Here is a 19204-nt window from a genome sequence, read left to right as displayed (position 1 = left end):
AGCTTCTAATTTGTCTTTCACCTCGTTACGTGTTGGGCTAATGCCCACTTTAAAGCCGGCTCTCGCGTGAACACCCGAGACTTTGGTTTCAAGTTCTTCCTTTGAAGGACAAAGTAAATAAAGAAGAAAAACTCTAATACCAAGATTCTTGGGTTTTTTCTCTGGACGTAGAACTTGTGAACTACAAGTCTTTCTCTGGATAGTTGGTCTCTATACTAAATATGGAATACAAATCTTTAGGCTGGTTTTTCCCCGCCCTCCCTTTGGTACTCCACTTAGCAGGGCGCGAGACTCTGAGCGAGTGTCGGGGCCACGAATATACTTGTACGATGGGCTGACGGTGACAAAATGTTCTTTTTATCGTGGGGCCCTCACGAAGACGCCGGCCCCTGGGAGCGGTTGGTCCACTCGCCACCCCCTTTGACGTCACTAATTTAACCAAGCATGGTAGAAGAACGAAGTCAGTTTAAGATCATCCAGACTGACCTCGCATGGGGACTGCCCTCTGAACATTCTCAATCCTTTAAATCAAGTATGCCCGTTCTACGGCCCCAGGACCATATCTGGCCCGTGATGCTGTGCTGTTCGGTCCCTCCAAAACATCTGGTCACGCCGCATAATAAATCCGCAGAGCGTGGCTTCCATCGGATTCGACGGTTGTTGTTTTGTTTTTTTTGTAAATAAAAAAAAACAAAACAGTTTTCTTTGATGCGGTCCGTGACTCTTATGTGGAAAAAAAATGCCTCAAAAGGCAGCCTCAAAAGGTTGGAAATCCGTTGAATATCTGTGCATTAAATAGTTATGGATGTCAATGTCTTCCAGTCCAAACATTAAGGATGAGTGTCTCACGTGGCCACGCAAACCCAGCTGCGACCTGCATATTTTTCCACATCTGATGCTGACAAGGCCGTTTTGGGGGGGGGGTCTATTTAAGTTTTCTCTATGTCTCTGCGCCTGTCTTCTCCAAGGGGCTTTTCTTTGTGTCTCAAATGTCTGTCCCGGCGGTCGTTTTGATAACTCTTCAGCTGTCTCTTTCATGGGCAGTCTTCTGCCAGTTACTTTACTCGGTGGGGGGCAAAATGGCGCCTGAGTTAATCTTTATTGCGCCTACTGGGGCTACTCTGTTACGCCAAAAAATGGTCGCCTATTGCAGCGGTTCTCAACCTTTTATGCTCGGCGACCCCTTTTTACAATCCCCCACTCTGCCGCGACCCCCCCCCACACACACACACATACAGCAAAAGAAGAATGGACAATAACCATCCATGTTTTCGATGGTCTTAGGCGACCCCTGGCAAATCGTCAATCGACCCCCCAAGGGGGTCGCGACTCACAGGTTGAGAACCCCTTGCCTATTGCGTGTGATCGTCCCGCAGGCGGGTAAAATGTTAGACTCAGCGGCAGCTTTTTCTTTATAGTAAGTAGTGCCTCTATAAACCAGCGGTTCTCAACCTTTTAAGCTCGGCGACCCCCTTTTTTACAATTCCTCACTTTGCCGCGACCCCCCCCCCTTTTACACACATACAGCAATAGAAGAGTAGACAATAACAATCCATATTTTCGATGGTCTAAGGCGACCCCTGGCAAATCGTCAATCGACCCCCAATTGGTTCGCAACCCAGAGATTGAGAACCCCTGCTCTATACTGTCCACACCACCCCCCTAGTAGAACATGGTTACTTGTAAGGTAGTCCTGCCAGCGTATGCCCATTATGGAGCGGAGGCACCTTTGATTAGTTATAGTGTCTGACAACAATCCTCTATATAGTGTCTGACAACAATCCTCTATATAGTGTCTGACAACAATCCCCTATCTCTAGACTTAAGAAACATCCATAAAAAGCTAAAAAAGATTGTAGAAATAAAAAATCACCCTTTTGGTCAGGATTTTGTGATTTTACCATCACAAAGGAGATACAAGACACCGATAGCAAAGACAAACAGACACAAACACTCTTTTGTTCTCCAGGCAATCAAATCTTTAAATAGAAACAATCTGATATAAACTTTTCACATGTAAATTATGAGTGAGTCTGGTGTGAATGTACACTTTGGTTTCTTATAGTTATAATGTTTTTTTGTTTAGTGTAATGCACAAATTGTCAGACAAATTTCCTTACGGACAATAATAGTATCTCATGGAATGAAGTGGAAAAAATATCGTTGAAAGGTTCAGCTAGTTGTTCAGCACATTCTTTTAAGATTCGCCCTTTTATTATTATGTTAGAAATGAACGAGTAGTCATTCTCTGGCGCTGCCAGGGTCGAGTTTCGCTAAAGAGAAACAAAATTATTATTATTATTATTATTATTATTATTGTACATGTAGCTAGACTAAATGACTGTCTTACAAGTCGGCTAACCTCAAGACTTGTCATTTAATACGCAAACTATAAGCACATACTATATTAGCACATTCTACACCAACTCTTAAGCTTACAAAATAAATTACCCTCAGGTAAACAAAGTAAACACTTTATTTTTGTTACTTAATCTCCAAACTCCAGGTGTGCGTGTGTGTGTGTGTGCGCGCGCACTGAGTGTCAGCCTGGCGCAGTGCCAAAAGTTAGAGCTGCTGGCTTCGCTACTTTCCACATAGAGACAGTAGCTTTTTTTTTTTTTTTAATCGATGTTATTACGCAATCTTTGTGCCTGACAAGGGAGGCAACAAAGAAGCGGTACACACCGTTTCAGAAAGGCGCTTCCAATTACACCAAATGTCTCATTTTGTTTATGTTTTTTTTTAAACTAGATCTAGGTCGAAAGGTTATAGGAGTTGATGCTAAATGACAGCGACGCTATTCATCTCGACGTGAACGTTTTCAGAGATACGCTGACAGGTTTGAGAATAATTGAACTGGGTTATTTTAAAAAAACAGAATCTAGTGACTTTTTGACTGAAATCTCAAAGAGTAACAGTCGAGAAACTATAAACGAAACAATTCACACTCTGATCATTGGCCTCCTTCAGTCGTAGGACGACTAGGGTTCTTCTCGCGCACTTCCTGTGGAGACCTTATTTCGGAGAGACACTCCCGTCCACGAATAGCGCAACATCTTGAACAAGGGAAAGAAATCGTACTTGATAAGATGCGGTGGTGTAAGTTGAGGAATCTTGAGACCTGGGTGAACATTTTTTTTATGCATTTTGAAAACGATCACGTCTACATTCACCAAGAAACCCGCTTCTTCCCGCCCCCCCCCCTTTTCACAACTGGTCCAGACAAGTTAGAAGATCATAGCGCATTGAGAAAGGTAAACAAAAACAGTGATGGAGGAGCTGGTCATTTTTCGCATTGTCCGTTTTTTCTTCCAGGGGCTGAGGCCCCATGTTCTTTCGCTGTCCATCGCTTTCTTGGTCACTGTCTCTCTCTCCATCTGGTGCGGTCTAGAGCTATGTCTTCCCAATTGGTCAGTATTGATGTTCACTGATTTGAGGTCCCGTAATTATTATTATTAATTCACACCCATGCAAATGTAAATGTAGACATTTCTTTAACAAAATAATTTAACAATGTGCTGCGATGTTTTATTACTAGCAGCGATGCCTGCTCTGCACAAGGGTAACACAGGCATCTGACTTGTTTATTGACTTACTGTTAGCAACGTTTGGTCACAACGACCTATATAAACAGTGTCAACACTGACTCTCGCGTGTCAGTAGAAAACAAAGCTCACTTATATAGGACTGGTCAGTGCAGTAGTATCATTTTTTTTTCTTATATCGACTTGCTAAATAAGAAAGAAGTATTGTGTTGACTCTACTGCCATATTACGAGATCGTCAGGGCTCGCAAAGACTTTCCTCTTATCTAATACAGACGTTACTTCAAAAAAGAAGACGATTACGTCCTACGCGTCATGCATTCAGTCATGCATATTAACCAATGACTTAAATTCTGCCAAGTCACTGGTTTTCCTGGCTAGCTCAGGCAACCCATTCCATTGTCAAATAGCGCTAGGGAAGAAGGAGTATTTGTACAAATTTGTCCTAGCATATGGGATGAGCAATGTGCCTTTATCTTTGTGTCTTTCTGAGTATTTTATTAAATACATGGAACAGGGAACTGCAGGGAACAGTGCCAGGCAAAAGACAAAGGAATGGAGAAAGGCGATTGTGAAATCATGGATGGTGTCCCAACAGTTCAGTAGAAAAGGGGGGGGGACTGGTGAAAAAAAAAAGATATTCTAAAATCTAAATATGAGATTAAATCATTCAACAATATAACAACAACGTTCAATTTCTTAATTGAACCCAGACAATTGTCGATTTTACTACAAAGGCTTCTAAAACTAAAACCTAGATGTAGGTTAAAAACTGAATACCTGCTTAGTTCACTGTAATAGTAAATCTTAATATATTGTTGCAACTCTAGGGTAGGCACTCAACGAAAAGGCAGACAACTCAACACAGTTTAACAGGAAATAAATAGTTGTGTTTATTCACTAGGGCAAACACATAACATTCTTCAGCTTCCTCAGAGTCTTGCTACTAAGTATACCAGTCCTTTGCTACTTAACCCGAATGTGGACCAACGACAGCCTTCCCCGCTTCGCTCCAGGTCCCTACTACAACCTTCAGGCAGCACAAAAGCTGGCCTCTTAGTTTCTCAAACATTTAGACTTCACAATCCCTGATGCACTGTTCTTCTCTCCATTCTAGTGTCTTCCTGTTTACGTTCACTAGTGCGCTAGTGCGCACCTCAAGCACTGGTGCAAGTCAGGGTTACAAGAATATGCATACATTATTGTGAACGGTTGAGTTTTTTTTTTTTAATTTCCATGTTTTATGTAATTGACTTAAAAAGACCTTTTTTTTTAAACTAAAGGACACTTTAAAGTAAAATGCGTATTAGTGAGGACTAGTTGAAACTGTGGGATAAATGTTGAGTTCCGAACTCTTTAGCAAAGGCCCCGATAGCTTAGCATGACAGGTCATCTGATACTGCTGGGAGGTGAAATCAACTCCAGTGTTCAAGCAAAGATCAGAAAGAAAAGAACAGCAACTCTTCCTGTGCACTTTATCTTGGCACTGATCAATGCAGTCGTGATGTAGAGATTTGATCTATTGAAACTTTGAGCCGTGAGTTCAAAAGATCTCTAGTGCAGGGGCTCTCAACCTGTGGGTCGCGACCCCCTTGGGGGTCGATTGACGATTTACCAGGGGTCGCCTAAGACCATCGAAAATATGGATTGTTATTGTCTATTCTTCTATTGCTGTGTGTGTGTTGGGGGGGGGGGGTCCGCGGCAGAATGGGGGATTGTAAAAAGGGGTCGCCGAGCTTAAACGGTTGAGAACCGCTGCTCTAGTGGGGCGCGTGTTGAAGGTTATGACTAGAACTAGCTCCTAGTGGAATCAAGAGCATGGAAATCAATCTAGCTTCGACTTTCAGGTGTTGTCGATGCTGGCTTTATAGATTACACTAAAAGATTAAAGAAAGTTTCCATGAAGTAGGGACGCGATGATACCATTGTGTGTGTCTGGATTGAAGTGACATCTGCTAGGTCGGTCAAACAGTACCGCTGGTCAAGATGTGTTAGTGTCACTCTAGCCCTTGCCTTCATTTTGAAAACGTGTGTGTGCGGTCCTGCTGGACGTGGGCTATTGTGGACACATGTTCATGTCACCATCGTTAAGACGTGACGTCTGCTGACCCCGCCCCTTACTGACCTCTGACCCCCCGCTAATTCTTTGGGAAAACAGATTTTGTCTTCGGTGTCGTGAAAGTTGAAAATGTCCATTTGTATCAATTGGTCTTTGTTTTGGTGTCTGTTGTCTTATTTCTCCAGCCGACATTCAGCTCTCTCCCCAAACCCCCTCCCCCCTCTCTCTCTTTCTCTCTCCCCAACCCCCCTCCCCCCCTCACTCTCTTTCTCTCCCTCTTTCTTTCTTTCTCTCTCTTCTCTTTTATCCCGTTTGAAGATATAACAATTCTTTAAACACTTTTCTTTTAGATTCTTATCCGCCAAATATTTGATATGACTGATGTGACTGCTGTATGACTGTGAGATATGAATGTGATGTGACTACGCCATGACTGTGATATGACCAATGACTGTGATTCCTATATGACTGTGTTATGACTATGATATGACTGATATGAACAATTGTCACAGTGTTGTGTAAGGGTTATTAATTAGTTTAATAGTTGTTATCAAAGCTTACCGATAGACTTGACAGAGACCAGACAAAGGTTAGGACAATGTCAGTTAGGTGTTTGTCTGGTAGAGAGACTGATATGTGGGTCGGGACAGACATTAGTAATGTTAGTTTAGGCGTAGGCTAGATAGTCAGCCTATATAGAGTAGAGTTTGGGGCAGTCGGGACACAGCGCCATGTAGTGTTAGCAGGGGCGTGTGTCGTATGCTAGGCGTTTTCTGGTGAACGACACATACAGACATTGGGAGCAAGTCACCGAGGTTGGCTCGCGATCTTGGCTCCAAGAGGTGTGAGTTGTTTGCCAGAGACAACATGTAGGAACTAATTCTTAAGGACCAGGAGTGACAGTCTTGGCGAGTGTCTGAGTCGGTGACAGTGTTAGTGACATTCTGACGGTCAGAGACGGTAGATCTATATATGGTGTAGCCTTGCCTGCTACTCAAGGGGATATCACTCTAGTATTGAGCGGACTGTGACGTTGGGTTCCAGGATCCCTGCAGAGACTAGAGAGAGAGAGACAAGAGAAATGGAGAGCTCATCATGACCTACAGCCAAGCATCAATGTCTATGTGATTATTAAATTTTAATTCTAGAATCACATGAGTATTATATGTAACTATAGTTGTTAATTAAATATTTATTTTTCATATGCAAATTTGTGTCCAGAGATCATGATTTATATCATTATTGAATATTGTGGTCTTTAATCCATAGTCATCTGTGATGTGTGTGTTATATCAGTTAAATTACATCAGTAAGAATCATCCTAGACGTATAGCCATCAAGAGCTGATATCAAGTTTTTGACAACAATGAATGCATCCTTGTTTGGGACCCCTCAACTCAAGAAAACATTAAGAAACTAGAACAGACACAAAATAGAGCAGTGAGATTCATAACAAACGAATATTTACATTTGACTAGAGTAACACCTTTAGTAAAATTACTAAATTTAGAAAGCCTTCAGGATAGAAGACTTAAAAGTAAAGTAGCAATTATACATAAAACATTGAACCATAATCTTCAAATACAAAAACAAAATTTAATAAAATACTCATAAAGACACAAAGATAAAGGCACATTCCTCGTCCCATATGCTAGGACAAATTTGTACAAATAGTCCTTCTTTCCTAGTACTATTAGAGCATGGAATGGGTTGCCTGAGCTAGCCAGGAAAACCAGTGACTTGGCAGAATTTAAGTCATTGGTTAACATGCATGACTGAATGCATGACGCGTAGGACGTAATCATCTTCTATTTTGAAGTAACATCTGTATTATATAAGATAAGATGACTGTGACTGCAATATGACTCTGGCACGACTGCTGACAAGTTAACTAATTTTAGTCGAGCCGTCATTTTCTATTGGCTAAAACAGAATGAAATGTGTCACCTTAGCACTGACTGCACCCACACACGCACAACAAGGCATGACGTAATTCACGTTCTCTGTGGAATCAATGTGACCATCTCAAAGTCTTCTTCCGTCGTCTTTTGTCTCGGGGGTGAAACTAATTTCTAAATTATGAAGCGCGTTACTCATTAATATTAACCAATGGTGGGTGGACAAGTACAACATGAATTATTGACACTGTGTAGTCCATGTTGTATCGTGATGTGGTCAGTGTTTTTGGAAAGTAAAGTCGATTTCCCCTTTCGGGGGCCGCTAATAAAAACCAATTAAACAAAAAGCCAATTAATTACTGATTATTCATAATCTTATTTGATACCAAGGGGAAATGATCCTTCAGTACTCATGGATGTGGCTAAATATGTAGGGTTTTATCATTTTGCATAATTTTTCTTCCCACACCCATTCTAGGATCAAGGTGAAATGTTCAACAATTACTTATTGGACATAAGAAATCAGGAATCAATTTTAAAAAATTAACCAATTAGTCAATTAATTATTGGTAATTTATAATATGTTGGATATCAAATAAGGGAATTATTTTCTACAGTATTGAGAGACATAGAGCTTTACTGGAGTTCTTCTTCTTAGATAAGCTTTGTTGTTTTTGTTTTTTATAATTTGTTTGTTCATCTCTTCTTCTAGATGACCAAAGAGATGCAGACATTGAGCTGGGTGATGGTGACGTCTACGAGAAGCAAACAAATGGATTCGTTCCTCAATGTTTCGAAGTCTTTGTCCAGACTGGACCCACAATATCCGCCCCTGCTCTTCCGGAAACCCCGTTCGACGAAGATTCAGACGACCTTCAGGCGAGGCTGGAGAAACAGAGGCGTTACAGAGAAGGTCTAGAGAAGGGCATGAGGAACTTTCTAAACCAGACTCTGTCTGTGAGTCTTAGCACATCGGAGCTGCCCGAACCAGAAATGTCCGATCAAGGAACTTTACTTCGGTCCGAGGCAGGACAAGTCAATGTCCAGTCCAATGACCAGGTAGTTCCTCACAGCGTGCGTCCAGTATTTCAGATGACTGACGAGAGTCATTTGATGCTGGAAGCAGCCCAAGGCTTCGTAGTCATGATAGACAAGCAGCTGAGGATATTGTATGTCTCAGAGAATGTCCAGCAGCATCTAGGGCATGAACAGGTGAGGAGTTGTCCTTCTTTAGGTATGAAAATGGGTACAATGTAATTTAGGTAATGGGGTAAGTGTCAGTCAATAGTTTACAAGGAGAGGCAGAAAAGACATCAGGCAGCAGATGTCCTTCTTTGGGTATGTGGGTACAATGTAATTTAGGTAATGGTGGAAAGTGTCAGTCAATAGTTTAGGAGGAGAGGCAGAAAAGACATCAGGCAGCTTTTTATTTTCTCAAACATCAGTGATTTCCCCTTCAAAAGTAGCTTCCCTTTAGGCACCTACACATTGATGGTTGTTCCCACTTATTGTATTGTCTTTTTTTTTTCAGCATGTTCGTTACACACTCTTTTGGTAGCAGCTACACTCTTTTGATAGCAGCTACACTCTTTTGGTAGCAGATACACTCTTTTGGTAGCAGCTACACTCTTTTGGTAGCAGCTACACTCTTTTGATAGCAGCTACACTCTTATGGTGGCAGCTGCACTCTTTTGTTAGCAGCTACACTCTTTTGGTAGCAGCTATACTCCTTTGGTAGCAGCCACTCTTTTGGTAGCAGCTACACTCTTTTGATAGCAGCTACACTCTTTTGATAGCAGATACACTCTTTTGGTAGCAGCTACACTCTTTTGATAGCAGCTACACTCCTTTGGTAGCAGCTACACTCTTTTGGTAGCAGCTACACTCTTTTGATAGCAGCTACACTCTTATGGTGGCAGCTGCACTCTTTTGTTAGCAGCTACACTCTTTTGGTAGCAGCTACACTCCTTTGGTAGCAGCTACTCTTTTGGTAGCAGCTACACTCTTTTGATAGCAGCTACACTCTTTTGATAGCAGATACACTCTTTTGGTAGCAGCTACACTCTTTTGATAGCAGCTACACTCCTTTGGTAGCAGCTACACTCTTTTGATAGCAGCTACACTCTTTTGATAGCAGCTACTCATTTGGTAGCAGCTACACTCTTTTGGTAGCAGCTACACTCTTTTGATAGCAGCTACACTCCTTTGGTAGCAGCTACTCTTTTGGTAGCAGCTACACTCTTTTGATAGCAGCTACACTCTTTTGGTAGCAGCTACACTCTTTTGATAGCAGCTACACTCTTTTGATAGCAGCTACTCTTTTGGTAGCAGCTACACTCTTTTGGTAGCAGCTACACTCCTTTGGTAGCAGCTACTCTTTTGGTAGCAGCTACACTCTTTTGATAGCAGCTACACTCTTTTGGTAGCAGCTACACTCTTTTGATAGCAGCTACACTCTTTTGGTGGCAGCTGCACTCTTTTGGTAGCAGATACACTCTTTTGGTAGCAGCTACACTCTTTTGGTAGCAGATACACTCTTTTGGTAGCAGCTACACTCTTTTGGTAGCAGCTACACTCCTTTGATAGCAGCTACACTCTTTTGGTAGCAGCTACACTCCTTTGGTAGCAGCTACTCTTTTGGTAGCAGCTACACTCTTTTGATAGCAGCTACACTCTTTTGATAGCAGCTACACTCTTTTGATAGCAGCTACTCTTTTGGTAGCAGCTACACTCTTTTAGTAGCAGCTACACTCTTTTGATAGCAGCTACACTCTTTTGGTAGCAGCTACATTCTTTTGGTAGCAAAGCTGTTAGTTTTTCAACGGGTGTTTTATTAAGTCTTAAAACGATGTCCTTTGGGGACATTTATCAGTTTTGGAAAAAACTAATGTTGGCTGATATCAGGCAAATATGGTGGCTGGGGAACCACTGGAATGCCTTTTGAGGTCGAAAAATTCTGTAATGGAGATGTTGCATGGGGCGTTGTCATGACAGAGTATCCATTTGTCTGCAATGTCTGGTCTTATGCACGCTCTCCTTGCCCAAAGAAAGCTCAATTGGGCAAATATCGAATGCTGATTTGTTGGGGGGGTTTTTACAGTAGGGAAATCACGCAGGACAAAATCTCAGATCAAATGTTTTTTTATAATAAAGACGCCATTCAAAGACTTAGAAAAAGGGACCCCTCAAAAAAGTGTAACTCTGGTTGGTAGTAGAGTATTGGAGACTTCCGTCTTTGCTACCGAAAGTGGGAAGAATGTAGTGTCACAGCCTCGTTTGAGACTCACTGTGACATGAAGCTCTGATACCCTTACACATGCATACGCCTCTACTTCTACATACACCAATATCTTCTGTACAAAGTTTAGTTTTTGGCTCCAGGCCAAGGTGAGATGTCATTTCCTAAAAGCTGACACCTGTTATCCTTAAGTTGCCATTTTGTTTATATGTTTATATATGAGTGTTGTACATAGGAGTCCAACATATGTTACATAATATGAGCTGACAGACTCACTGACTCTTCTCTCTGCTTCCACAGATCAATATGTTGGGTCAGGATATTGAGGATTACCTTCACCCTAAAGATGTCTGTGAGTTCAAGGACCAGATGAGCAGTAAACCAAGTCGGCTGGGTAAGTTTGAACTCCATATACAGGTCTACTAAGTCTCCTCACTGAACTAGTCTATTTAAAAATACTTCAATCTTGGCTTTATTTGTTGAACCAGATCTTCCTGAAACACAGAATCAGCTATTTAACAAGTGATACAAAAATAAATAATAATTTTGTAATGATTCCCTACTTTATGAAGCTACTGATGGGTCTACAGTCCCTCATTTAATTCATGTTATGCTTAATTGTTGTAGGGACACTCGCCACTAATTTTTTTTTTCCTACAGATTGGGAAGATTAAATATGTGTAAGATTGTCAAATATATAAATAGAATTTTCTTGATATAAATTAGGTTCCAATATTTTTTATTTCATTGAGTTTCTGGATTTACACCATTTGTTAGTTTCGGGAATTTCCAATTCACTTTCCTGTAGCCTTTAGAGATAGAATACTTTTGTTCCATTAATGGATTAGTCCAGTTACAACACTCCTTAGGTAGGCACATTTATTGGCATCCGACCATCACATGCAGTCCATTAAAACATATTGTTCCATTTACACACCTACGTTTTGGCCTGCCAGTTGTAGCTTGCCTTTTTCTAATGAAACTCATCTTCCAGAATAAACTTGATCCATTATTTTACTATGCTTCTATCAACTCTGTGTATCTTTCTTGTATGTAAAGTTAAGAATTTTTGCAGTCGATTTTTTCAACCACTTCTTCAGATTCGATTGTCATCAAATTTTGCATTACAAGCTCATGCTCGAGGACAGCAAATGAATCAATAAAAAAAATGAAACCATTGGTTAATCAATTATTCCTAATTAACTAATTTTGTTTTCTATAGAAAATGTACAAATCTTTAAAAAAAATTAAGTATAAGTTCAAGTGAATTTCACACTTAAAGTTTTGCTTTTTTTTTAAACTTTATTTTCTACTTTCGACTGGTGTTGAATATAAAGAGTTCATTTTTTCCCCATATAAATGCTTTCTTTCTGGCTTCTCAATTATATCCTTGAAGTTCCTTCCCTCTCAACACCCCTCCTACGTGTTCTCACTGTCCTCACTGTTCTCACAGTCCTCACTGTTCTCACTGCCTTCACTGTCCTCACTGTTCTCACTGTCCTCACTGTTCTCACAGTCCTCACTGTTCTCACAGTCCTCACTGTTCTCACAGTCCTCACTGTTCTCACTGTCCTCACTGTTCTCACAGTCCTCACTGTTCTCACAGTCCTCTCTGTTCTCACTGTTCTCACAGTCCTCACTGTTCTCACAGTCCTCACTGTTCTCACTGCCTTCACTGTCCTCACTGTTCTCACAGTCCTCACTGCCCTCACTGTTGTCACTGTTCTCACTGTTCTCACAGTCCTCACTGCCTTCACTGTCCTCACTGTTCTCACAGTCCTCACTGTTCTCACTGCCTTCACTGTCCTCACTGTTCTCACTGTCCTCACTGTTCTCACAGTCCTCACTGTTCTCACTGCCTTCACTGTCCTCACTGTTCTCACAGTCCTCACTGTTCTCACTGTCCTCACTGTTCTCACAGTCCTCACTGCCCTCACTGTTCTCACTGCCTTCACTGTCCTCACTGTTCTCACAGTCCTCACTGTTCTCACAGTCCTCTCTGCCCTCACTGTCCTTACTGCCCCAACTGTTCTCACAGTCCTCTCTGCCCTCACTGTCCTTACTGCCCCAACTGTTCTCACAGTCCTCTCTGCCCTCACTGTCCTTACTGCCCCAACTGTTCTCACAGTCCTCTCTGCCCTCACTGTCCTTACTGCCCCAACTGTTCTCACAGTCCTCTCTGCCCTCACTGTTCTTACTGCCCCAACTGTTCTCACAGTCCTCTCTGCCCTCACTGTCCTTACTGCCCCAACTGTTCTCACAGTCCTCTCTGCCCTCACTGTCCTTACTGCCCCAACTGTTCTCACAGTCCTCTCTGCCCTCACTGTCCTCTCTGCCCTCACTGTCCTTACTGCCCCAACTGTTCTCACAGTCCTCTCTGCCCTCACTGTCCTTACTGCCCCCACTGTTCTCACCGTCCTCACAGTTCTCACTTTTTCACTGTTGAAATGCTATTCAGTGTTTTCAAATTAGGGAAATGACTTGCTTTTGATGCCTTGTTGTACGGGTTCCAGTGAACTTGCTAAAGGTATTCTAATCGATCTGGATCAGTAACGTAAGTCTCGTAAGACCAGCGTAACACTCAGTATTAAAACAAGTCTGATGCAGGCCCTGACCTGATATTCAAACAAGGCTACTTTCTTAGCTTCATGTTCACTAGTGATTCATCTGGGCCCATCCATTGCCTTTCGAGGCAGGAAGAGTCATATATAACTCGTATGTAACAGTTTTAGTTGGCTCTTGAGAAGGCCGCGGGACACATACTTAGTTGGCTCTTATGAAGGCCGCGGGACACATATTTAGTTGGCTCTTATGAAGGCCGCGGGACGCATATTTAGTTGGCTCTTATGAAGGCCGCGTAACACATATTTAGTTGGCTCTTATGAAGGCCGCGGGACGCATATTTAGTTGGCTCTTATGAAGGCCGCGGGACACATTTAGTTTGCTATTGAGAAGGCCGCGGGACACATTTAGTTGGCACTTATTTTAGTAAGACCTAAAGAAAAGCCTTGTAGAAGACGTAAGGAAGACTTAAATAGACCTTAAGTGGAGAACGGCTTTGCGTGAGTTGTGGCAAAAAAATGCAAGTCGCGACTGGGTTTGCGTAGTCACGTGACACACTGCACTCATCCTTAATCTTATATTAATACGAATAAAATTAAAAAGTAATAACGATACTTGGTAACAAATTCATAAATATTTAAAAATCTATCGTCCATCCATCCATCCATCCATCAACCAACCTATCTATCTATCTATCTATCTTATCTGCCTATCCTATCTTATCTCTATTTCTCCCCCCCCCTCTCTCTGTCTATCTATCTTATCTTTTCTCTCTATCTGTCTGTTTATCTATCTATGTTATCTTATCTGCCTATCCTATCTTATCTCTATTTCTCCCTCTCTCTTTCTCTCTCTCCCTCTCTCTCTGTCTATATATATATATATTAGAAAATGAGGATATTTTGGGGGGAAATGTTCTTGGAAATTCAATGAAAGACTACTCAGTCCAGGGGGGGGGGAGGTAGTTGCAGACAGGTTGTAAAACTGCAGTCTGGCCCAAGAGAAAAAACCCACGCCATTTATGTTTATGACTGAAAGACGTGCCGTTTATTTGTCTGCTGCTACATTACGTGCAGAAGTAAATGGGAAACCCTTGGATCAATAGCATGACATAGTCTAAGTGCAATTATCAATGCCAGCCTATACACTGCAGTGGCCTCCCGCGAACACACCTGCCCAGCTTTAGAATAAGATTTTTTTTTTTTTTTTTTTTTTGCCAGCGTGTTTTTTTTTTCTTTCTTTTTTCTGTTTTTTTTTTTTTTTAAAGAAATATTTGGCACTTAGGTTAAAAGCTGTGACTCTGTGAAGTGGGAGATTTGACAGGGCAGTGGCTTACTTGAAGTCCTTGTCATAGGGGGAAATGGCTCATAAAGAGGCTCTAAATAGTTTGGGGAGGAGGTACATTTGGGGTGGGGTGGGGGAATTTTGATCACCTGCTTAGATCCAGTTGATAGTAACTACTCTTATCGAGCGCTAGACTAGAGTGAAGACTTGAAGTTCATACAGAAGGTCACTCTGACTTACAAGATGATATGCCGTTGTGCTAACCACCCTTGGTTTAACCTTTAGCTACATTAACGGACGATCTATTCTTATTTAGCTATATCAACGGACGATCTATTCTTATTTAGCTACATCAACGGACGATATATTCTTTATTTAGCTACATTAACGGACGATCTATTCTTATTTAGCTACATCAACGGACGATCTATTCTTTATTTAGCTACATCAACGGACGATCTATTCTTATTTAGCTACATCAACGGACGATCTATTCAATATTTAGCTACATCAACGGACGATCTATTCATAGTTAGCTACATCAACGGACGATCTATTCTTATTTAGCTACATCAACGGACGATCTATTCCTAGTTAGCTACATCAACGGACGATCTTTTCAATATTTACCTACATCAACGGACGATCTATTCTTATTTAGCTACATCAACCGACGATCTATTATTTATTTAGCTACATCTACCGACGATCTATTCTTTATTTAGCTACATCAACGGACGATCTATTCTATATTTAGCAACATCAACGGACGATCTATTCTTTATTTAGCTACATCAACGGACGATCTATTCTTTATTTAGCTACATCAACGGACGATCTATTCTTTATTTAGCTACATCAACGGACGATCTATTCAATATTTATCTACATCAACGGACGATCTATTCAATATTTAGCTACATCAACGGACGATCTATTCAATATTTAGCTACATCAACGGACGATCTATTCAATATTTAGCAACATCAACGGACGATCTATTCTTATTTAGCTACATCAACGGACGATCTATTCAATATTTAGCTACATCAACGGACGATCTATTCTTATTTAGCTACATCAACGGACGATCTATTCAATATTTAGCAACATCAACGGACGATCTATTCTTATTTAGCTACATCAACGGACGATCTATTCTTTATTTACCTACATCCACGGACGATCTATTCATTATTTAGCTACATCAACGGACGATCTATTCATTATTTAGCTACATCAACGGACGATCTATTCAATATTTAGCTACATCAACCGACGATCTATTATTTATTTAGCTACATCTACCGACGATCTATTCTTTATTTAGCTACATCAACGGACGATCTATTCTATATTTAGCAACATCAACGGACGATCTATTCTTTATTTAGCTACATCAACGGACGATCTATTCTTTATTTAGCTACATCAACGGACGATCTATTCTTTATTTAGCTACATCAACGGACGATCTATTCAATATTTATCTACATCAACGGACGATCTATTCAATATTTAGCTACATCAACGGACGATCTATTCAATATTTAGCAACATCAACGGACGATCTATTCTTATTTAGCTACATCAACGGACGATCTATTCAATATTTAGCTACATCAACGGACGATCTATTCTTATTTAGCTACATCAACGGACGATCTATTCAATATTTAGCAACATCAACGGACGATCTATTCTTATTTAGCTACATCAACGGACGATCTATTCTTTATTTACCTACATCCACGGACGATCTATTCATTATTTAGCTACATCAACGGACGATCTATTCATTATTTAGCTACATCAACGGACGATCTATTCTTTATTTACCTACAGCAATAGACTATCTCAGTTTTATGTAGTTAATGCCATAGCATATGGGAAGGCCATTTAGCCTTTAGCCTATTAAGTGGAAAGACCATAGGTCGTGTGCGCATTTAGCTGGGAAAGTTGACCATTGACCATTTACGTCTTAAGCCTATTGTGTGGACCCGAGCCATCGACCATGCATTTCTTTAGCCCAAAGAATGGAGGCCATTTGCCAAGTACACCATTACTAACCAGATCTTTACATGTTTCCTCTGGACTTCTGTTCATAATAGTTCCTGTTCATAAAAGCTCATAACATTTATGAGCGCGTCATGATCTACGAACCTACACATTAAAGTCAAAGTCTGCCGTCAAATGAATTCTAATGCTCCGTCTCCCCGTGAACACAAAGGATAGCAAGAGCCGTGTCTTAGTGAAGTTTAATTAGCCATAAGCTTAGAGCCAGAGCGTGTTCCGTTAACTTAATTATACACTCTAGACATGAACACTGGAATTGAAAAGGGGGGGCGGGGAAAGACTTGAAGAAAAAAAAACAAGGTTTGGTTTGATTGTATGCTGCTGTCGCTTCAAATAACGAAGTTTTAAATCCATTGCTTTGGTACCGTTTTTTAAAAGTGCATGGAGTGTCATATTTATCAGACATTTTGTTTTCTTTACTTGTGTTCCGGGCTTTGACTACCACTCATCAATTTCAATATTCATCTTTATTTCATTCGATCTGGTTTTCAAAAACGTCATATAGTTTAAATAAAAAAGGCAGGCCCGCTGTCATGGGATAGGGAAGGGGGGGGGGGACTGTAGGGGGATACCTTGTGTGTTTGTTACGCTACTGTGATGATCTTGTATATCTTGGTGAGAGGGGCCCGTATGCACTTAATAGTCTGGGGCTCAAACATTTGTGCCGGCTGGACTGAAGCAAGTGCGCCATCCATCCATCCCTGTGGCGCTACAGCCCATGGGGGGGGAGGGGGGCCTGGCCTGCTTCAACACATCCCTCAAATCAGATCTCTCCTGGGCCCTTCGTCTCCAAGTAAGTGCGCCAGCCCGTAAATATATCGCCCCCCCCCCCCCCGGGGCCTAAAATATTCTGCTTCTTTCCTTGCGTATGAAAACTGTGTCGATCTTGGACACAGCTAGTTCTGTTACTTGTCTTGAACTTGTCATCCACTGTGTAGTGTATTGTCTTGAACTTGTCATTCACTGTGTAGTGTGTTGTCTTGAACTTCTCATCCACACTGTGTAGTGTGTTGTCATTCTGGCTTCATGCTGTTCTACCGAAACCACAGAAGGCCCGAACACTGACCTGCATCGCTTTACCGCCCAGCCACCGCTGTATGGCTGTATTACAAATTTTTTTTGATTCTCACGCTTGCCTCATAAGCACCACATTGGTCGCCTAGTAATCAATTCCTTTTTTTCTAATGACCATGAAAAATCGGCTGTGTTCAGAGCCCTGAGATAATGAAGTGTATGTAGCAGAAGTGACCCAGTCATCGACCCGCCATTACGGGCCACAGCGTTCGCCGTTCCTGCTCACGTGAAGTCAGCATCTATTGCTAAGTCGTGTGCACGTGATGAAACTATTAGCTCGTTAGGACGTACTCACGATCTCATTAGTGGCGGCCGAGTGACCAGGCCCCACCCCTTTTTTTTTCACCTAGTCACGTGCTGCCCCTGGGTTGGCCCAAGAATGGCACGTCACTGCTGGAATTTGGACTTCAGGAACATCTTTAACTTGAGCCTAACCCCTACCCACACTTGGCCTTGTAAGACGCGATAGAGAGGGATCGATAGAGGAGATCGATAGTTTGAATCTGATTAAAACTCTGGTCCAGCTAATGCCATCAAGAGCTGGACAGATGGGGGAGCTTATTGAACGAAGCTTTTAGTTATGACAGGGCCAGTTTCCTGCATCCTGCTGCTTCCATTTCCCACAATGCCTTCTTGCGTTCTACGTCACAGCTATGTGCCTTGAATAAATAGTGTAACTCTTGAGAACTATTACATTCACCTGTCAATATTTTCATGCAAATGTTAAATGGACGTTTGGGTTTTTCTTGGGTTGAGGAATTAGACACTCCTTGTAGGATTAATGAGCACTACATGGATTAAAATTGTTTTATATATATTTAAATGATCCTTTAGGATCAACATTATTACACCCTTTCCCATACCTCTCGAAGGAAGGTGGGACATGACGGTGGGTAGGATTCGAGCCCGGGACCACCGAGACGACAGTCCAGAGCGCATACCCCCACACATTGGGATACTAAAATATATGGGCCAAAAGTAGGTGTGTGTGGAGTGGGGGATGGCCGTTGGAATTCAACGTAACAGAAACTAAAATTCACTGGAAGAATTTCCACATGGATAATAAAGATGATTGTTATTATAAACATCCCACTGGGTAAAGGATCTTTGAACTATTTATGACATAGATTCTAGATGCCTTTTTCTTCCCCTGTCACCATCTATCATACTGACTGTTACCTTTCTCTTCTTTCATAGTTTGTTTCGTGTCTTATTATGAGGCTTAGTTCTAGTTTTTATGTCAGTCGTCTGCTGCTCTAACTTCCTGTTGTTCCAAGAAGCTATCCCTTTACCCAGAAATGTTATTTGTTTTCTTGCAGAACATGGCGGCGGCAGGAGGATGAGCAGACGGATGTTTTACGTGGGGATGAAGTTTTGTTTTCAGAAGGCGGGCAGCCGACATAAGGATACCGGATACACGGTGAGTAGCGATGTTACATTCTGTCATGCTTGGCTGAGAGGTCGTGTGG

General features: G+C 41.6%; 1 protein-coding gene across 3 annotated transcripts in view; it reads left to right on the top strand.

Annotated features, from left to right (window-relative positions):
• The window catches only part of LOC106054208 (serine-rich adhesin for platelets-like), a 160418-nt gene that overhangs the window by 94481 nt on the left and 46733 nt on the right, over positions 1–19204 (top strand). For all 3 annotated transcript variants that reach the window (XM_056022811.1, XM_056022810.1, XM_056022809.1), the window contains 3 exons: positions 8214–8713; positions 11040–11133; positions 19055–19155. In XM_056022811.1, coding sequence (XP_055878786.1) covers positions 8214–8713; positions 11040–11133; positions 19055–19155 — 695 coding nt within the window. The remainder of the gene's footprint in view (positions 1–8213; positions 8714–11039; positions 11134–19054; positions 19156–19204) is intronic.

The sequence above is a fragment of the Biomphalaria glabrata genome, chromosome 3 (assembly GCF_947242115.1).
Source record: "Biomphalaria glabrata chromosome 3, xgBioGlab47.1, whole genome shotgun sequence".
Classification (NCBI taxonomy): Eukaryota; Metazoa; Mollusca; class Gastropoda; family Planorbidae; genus Biomphalaria; species Biomphalaria glabrata.
Note: the sequence above shows the minus strand (reverse complement) of the source record. Positions and strands in the feature narration are given on the sequence as shown.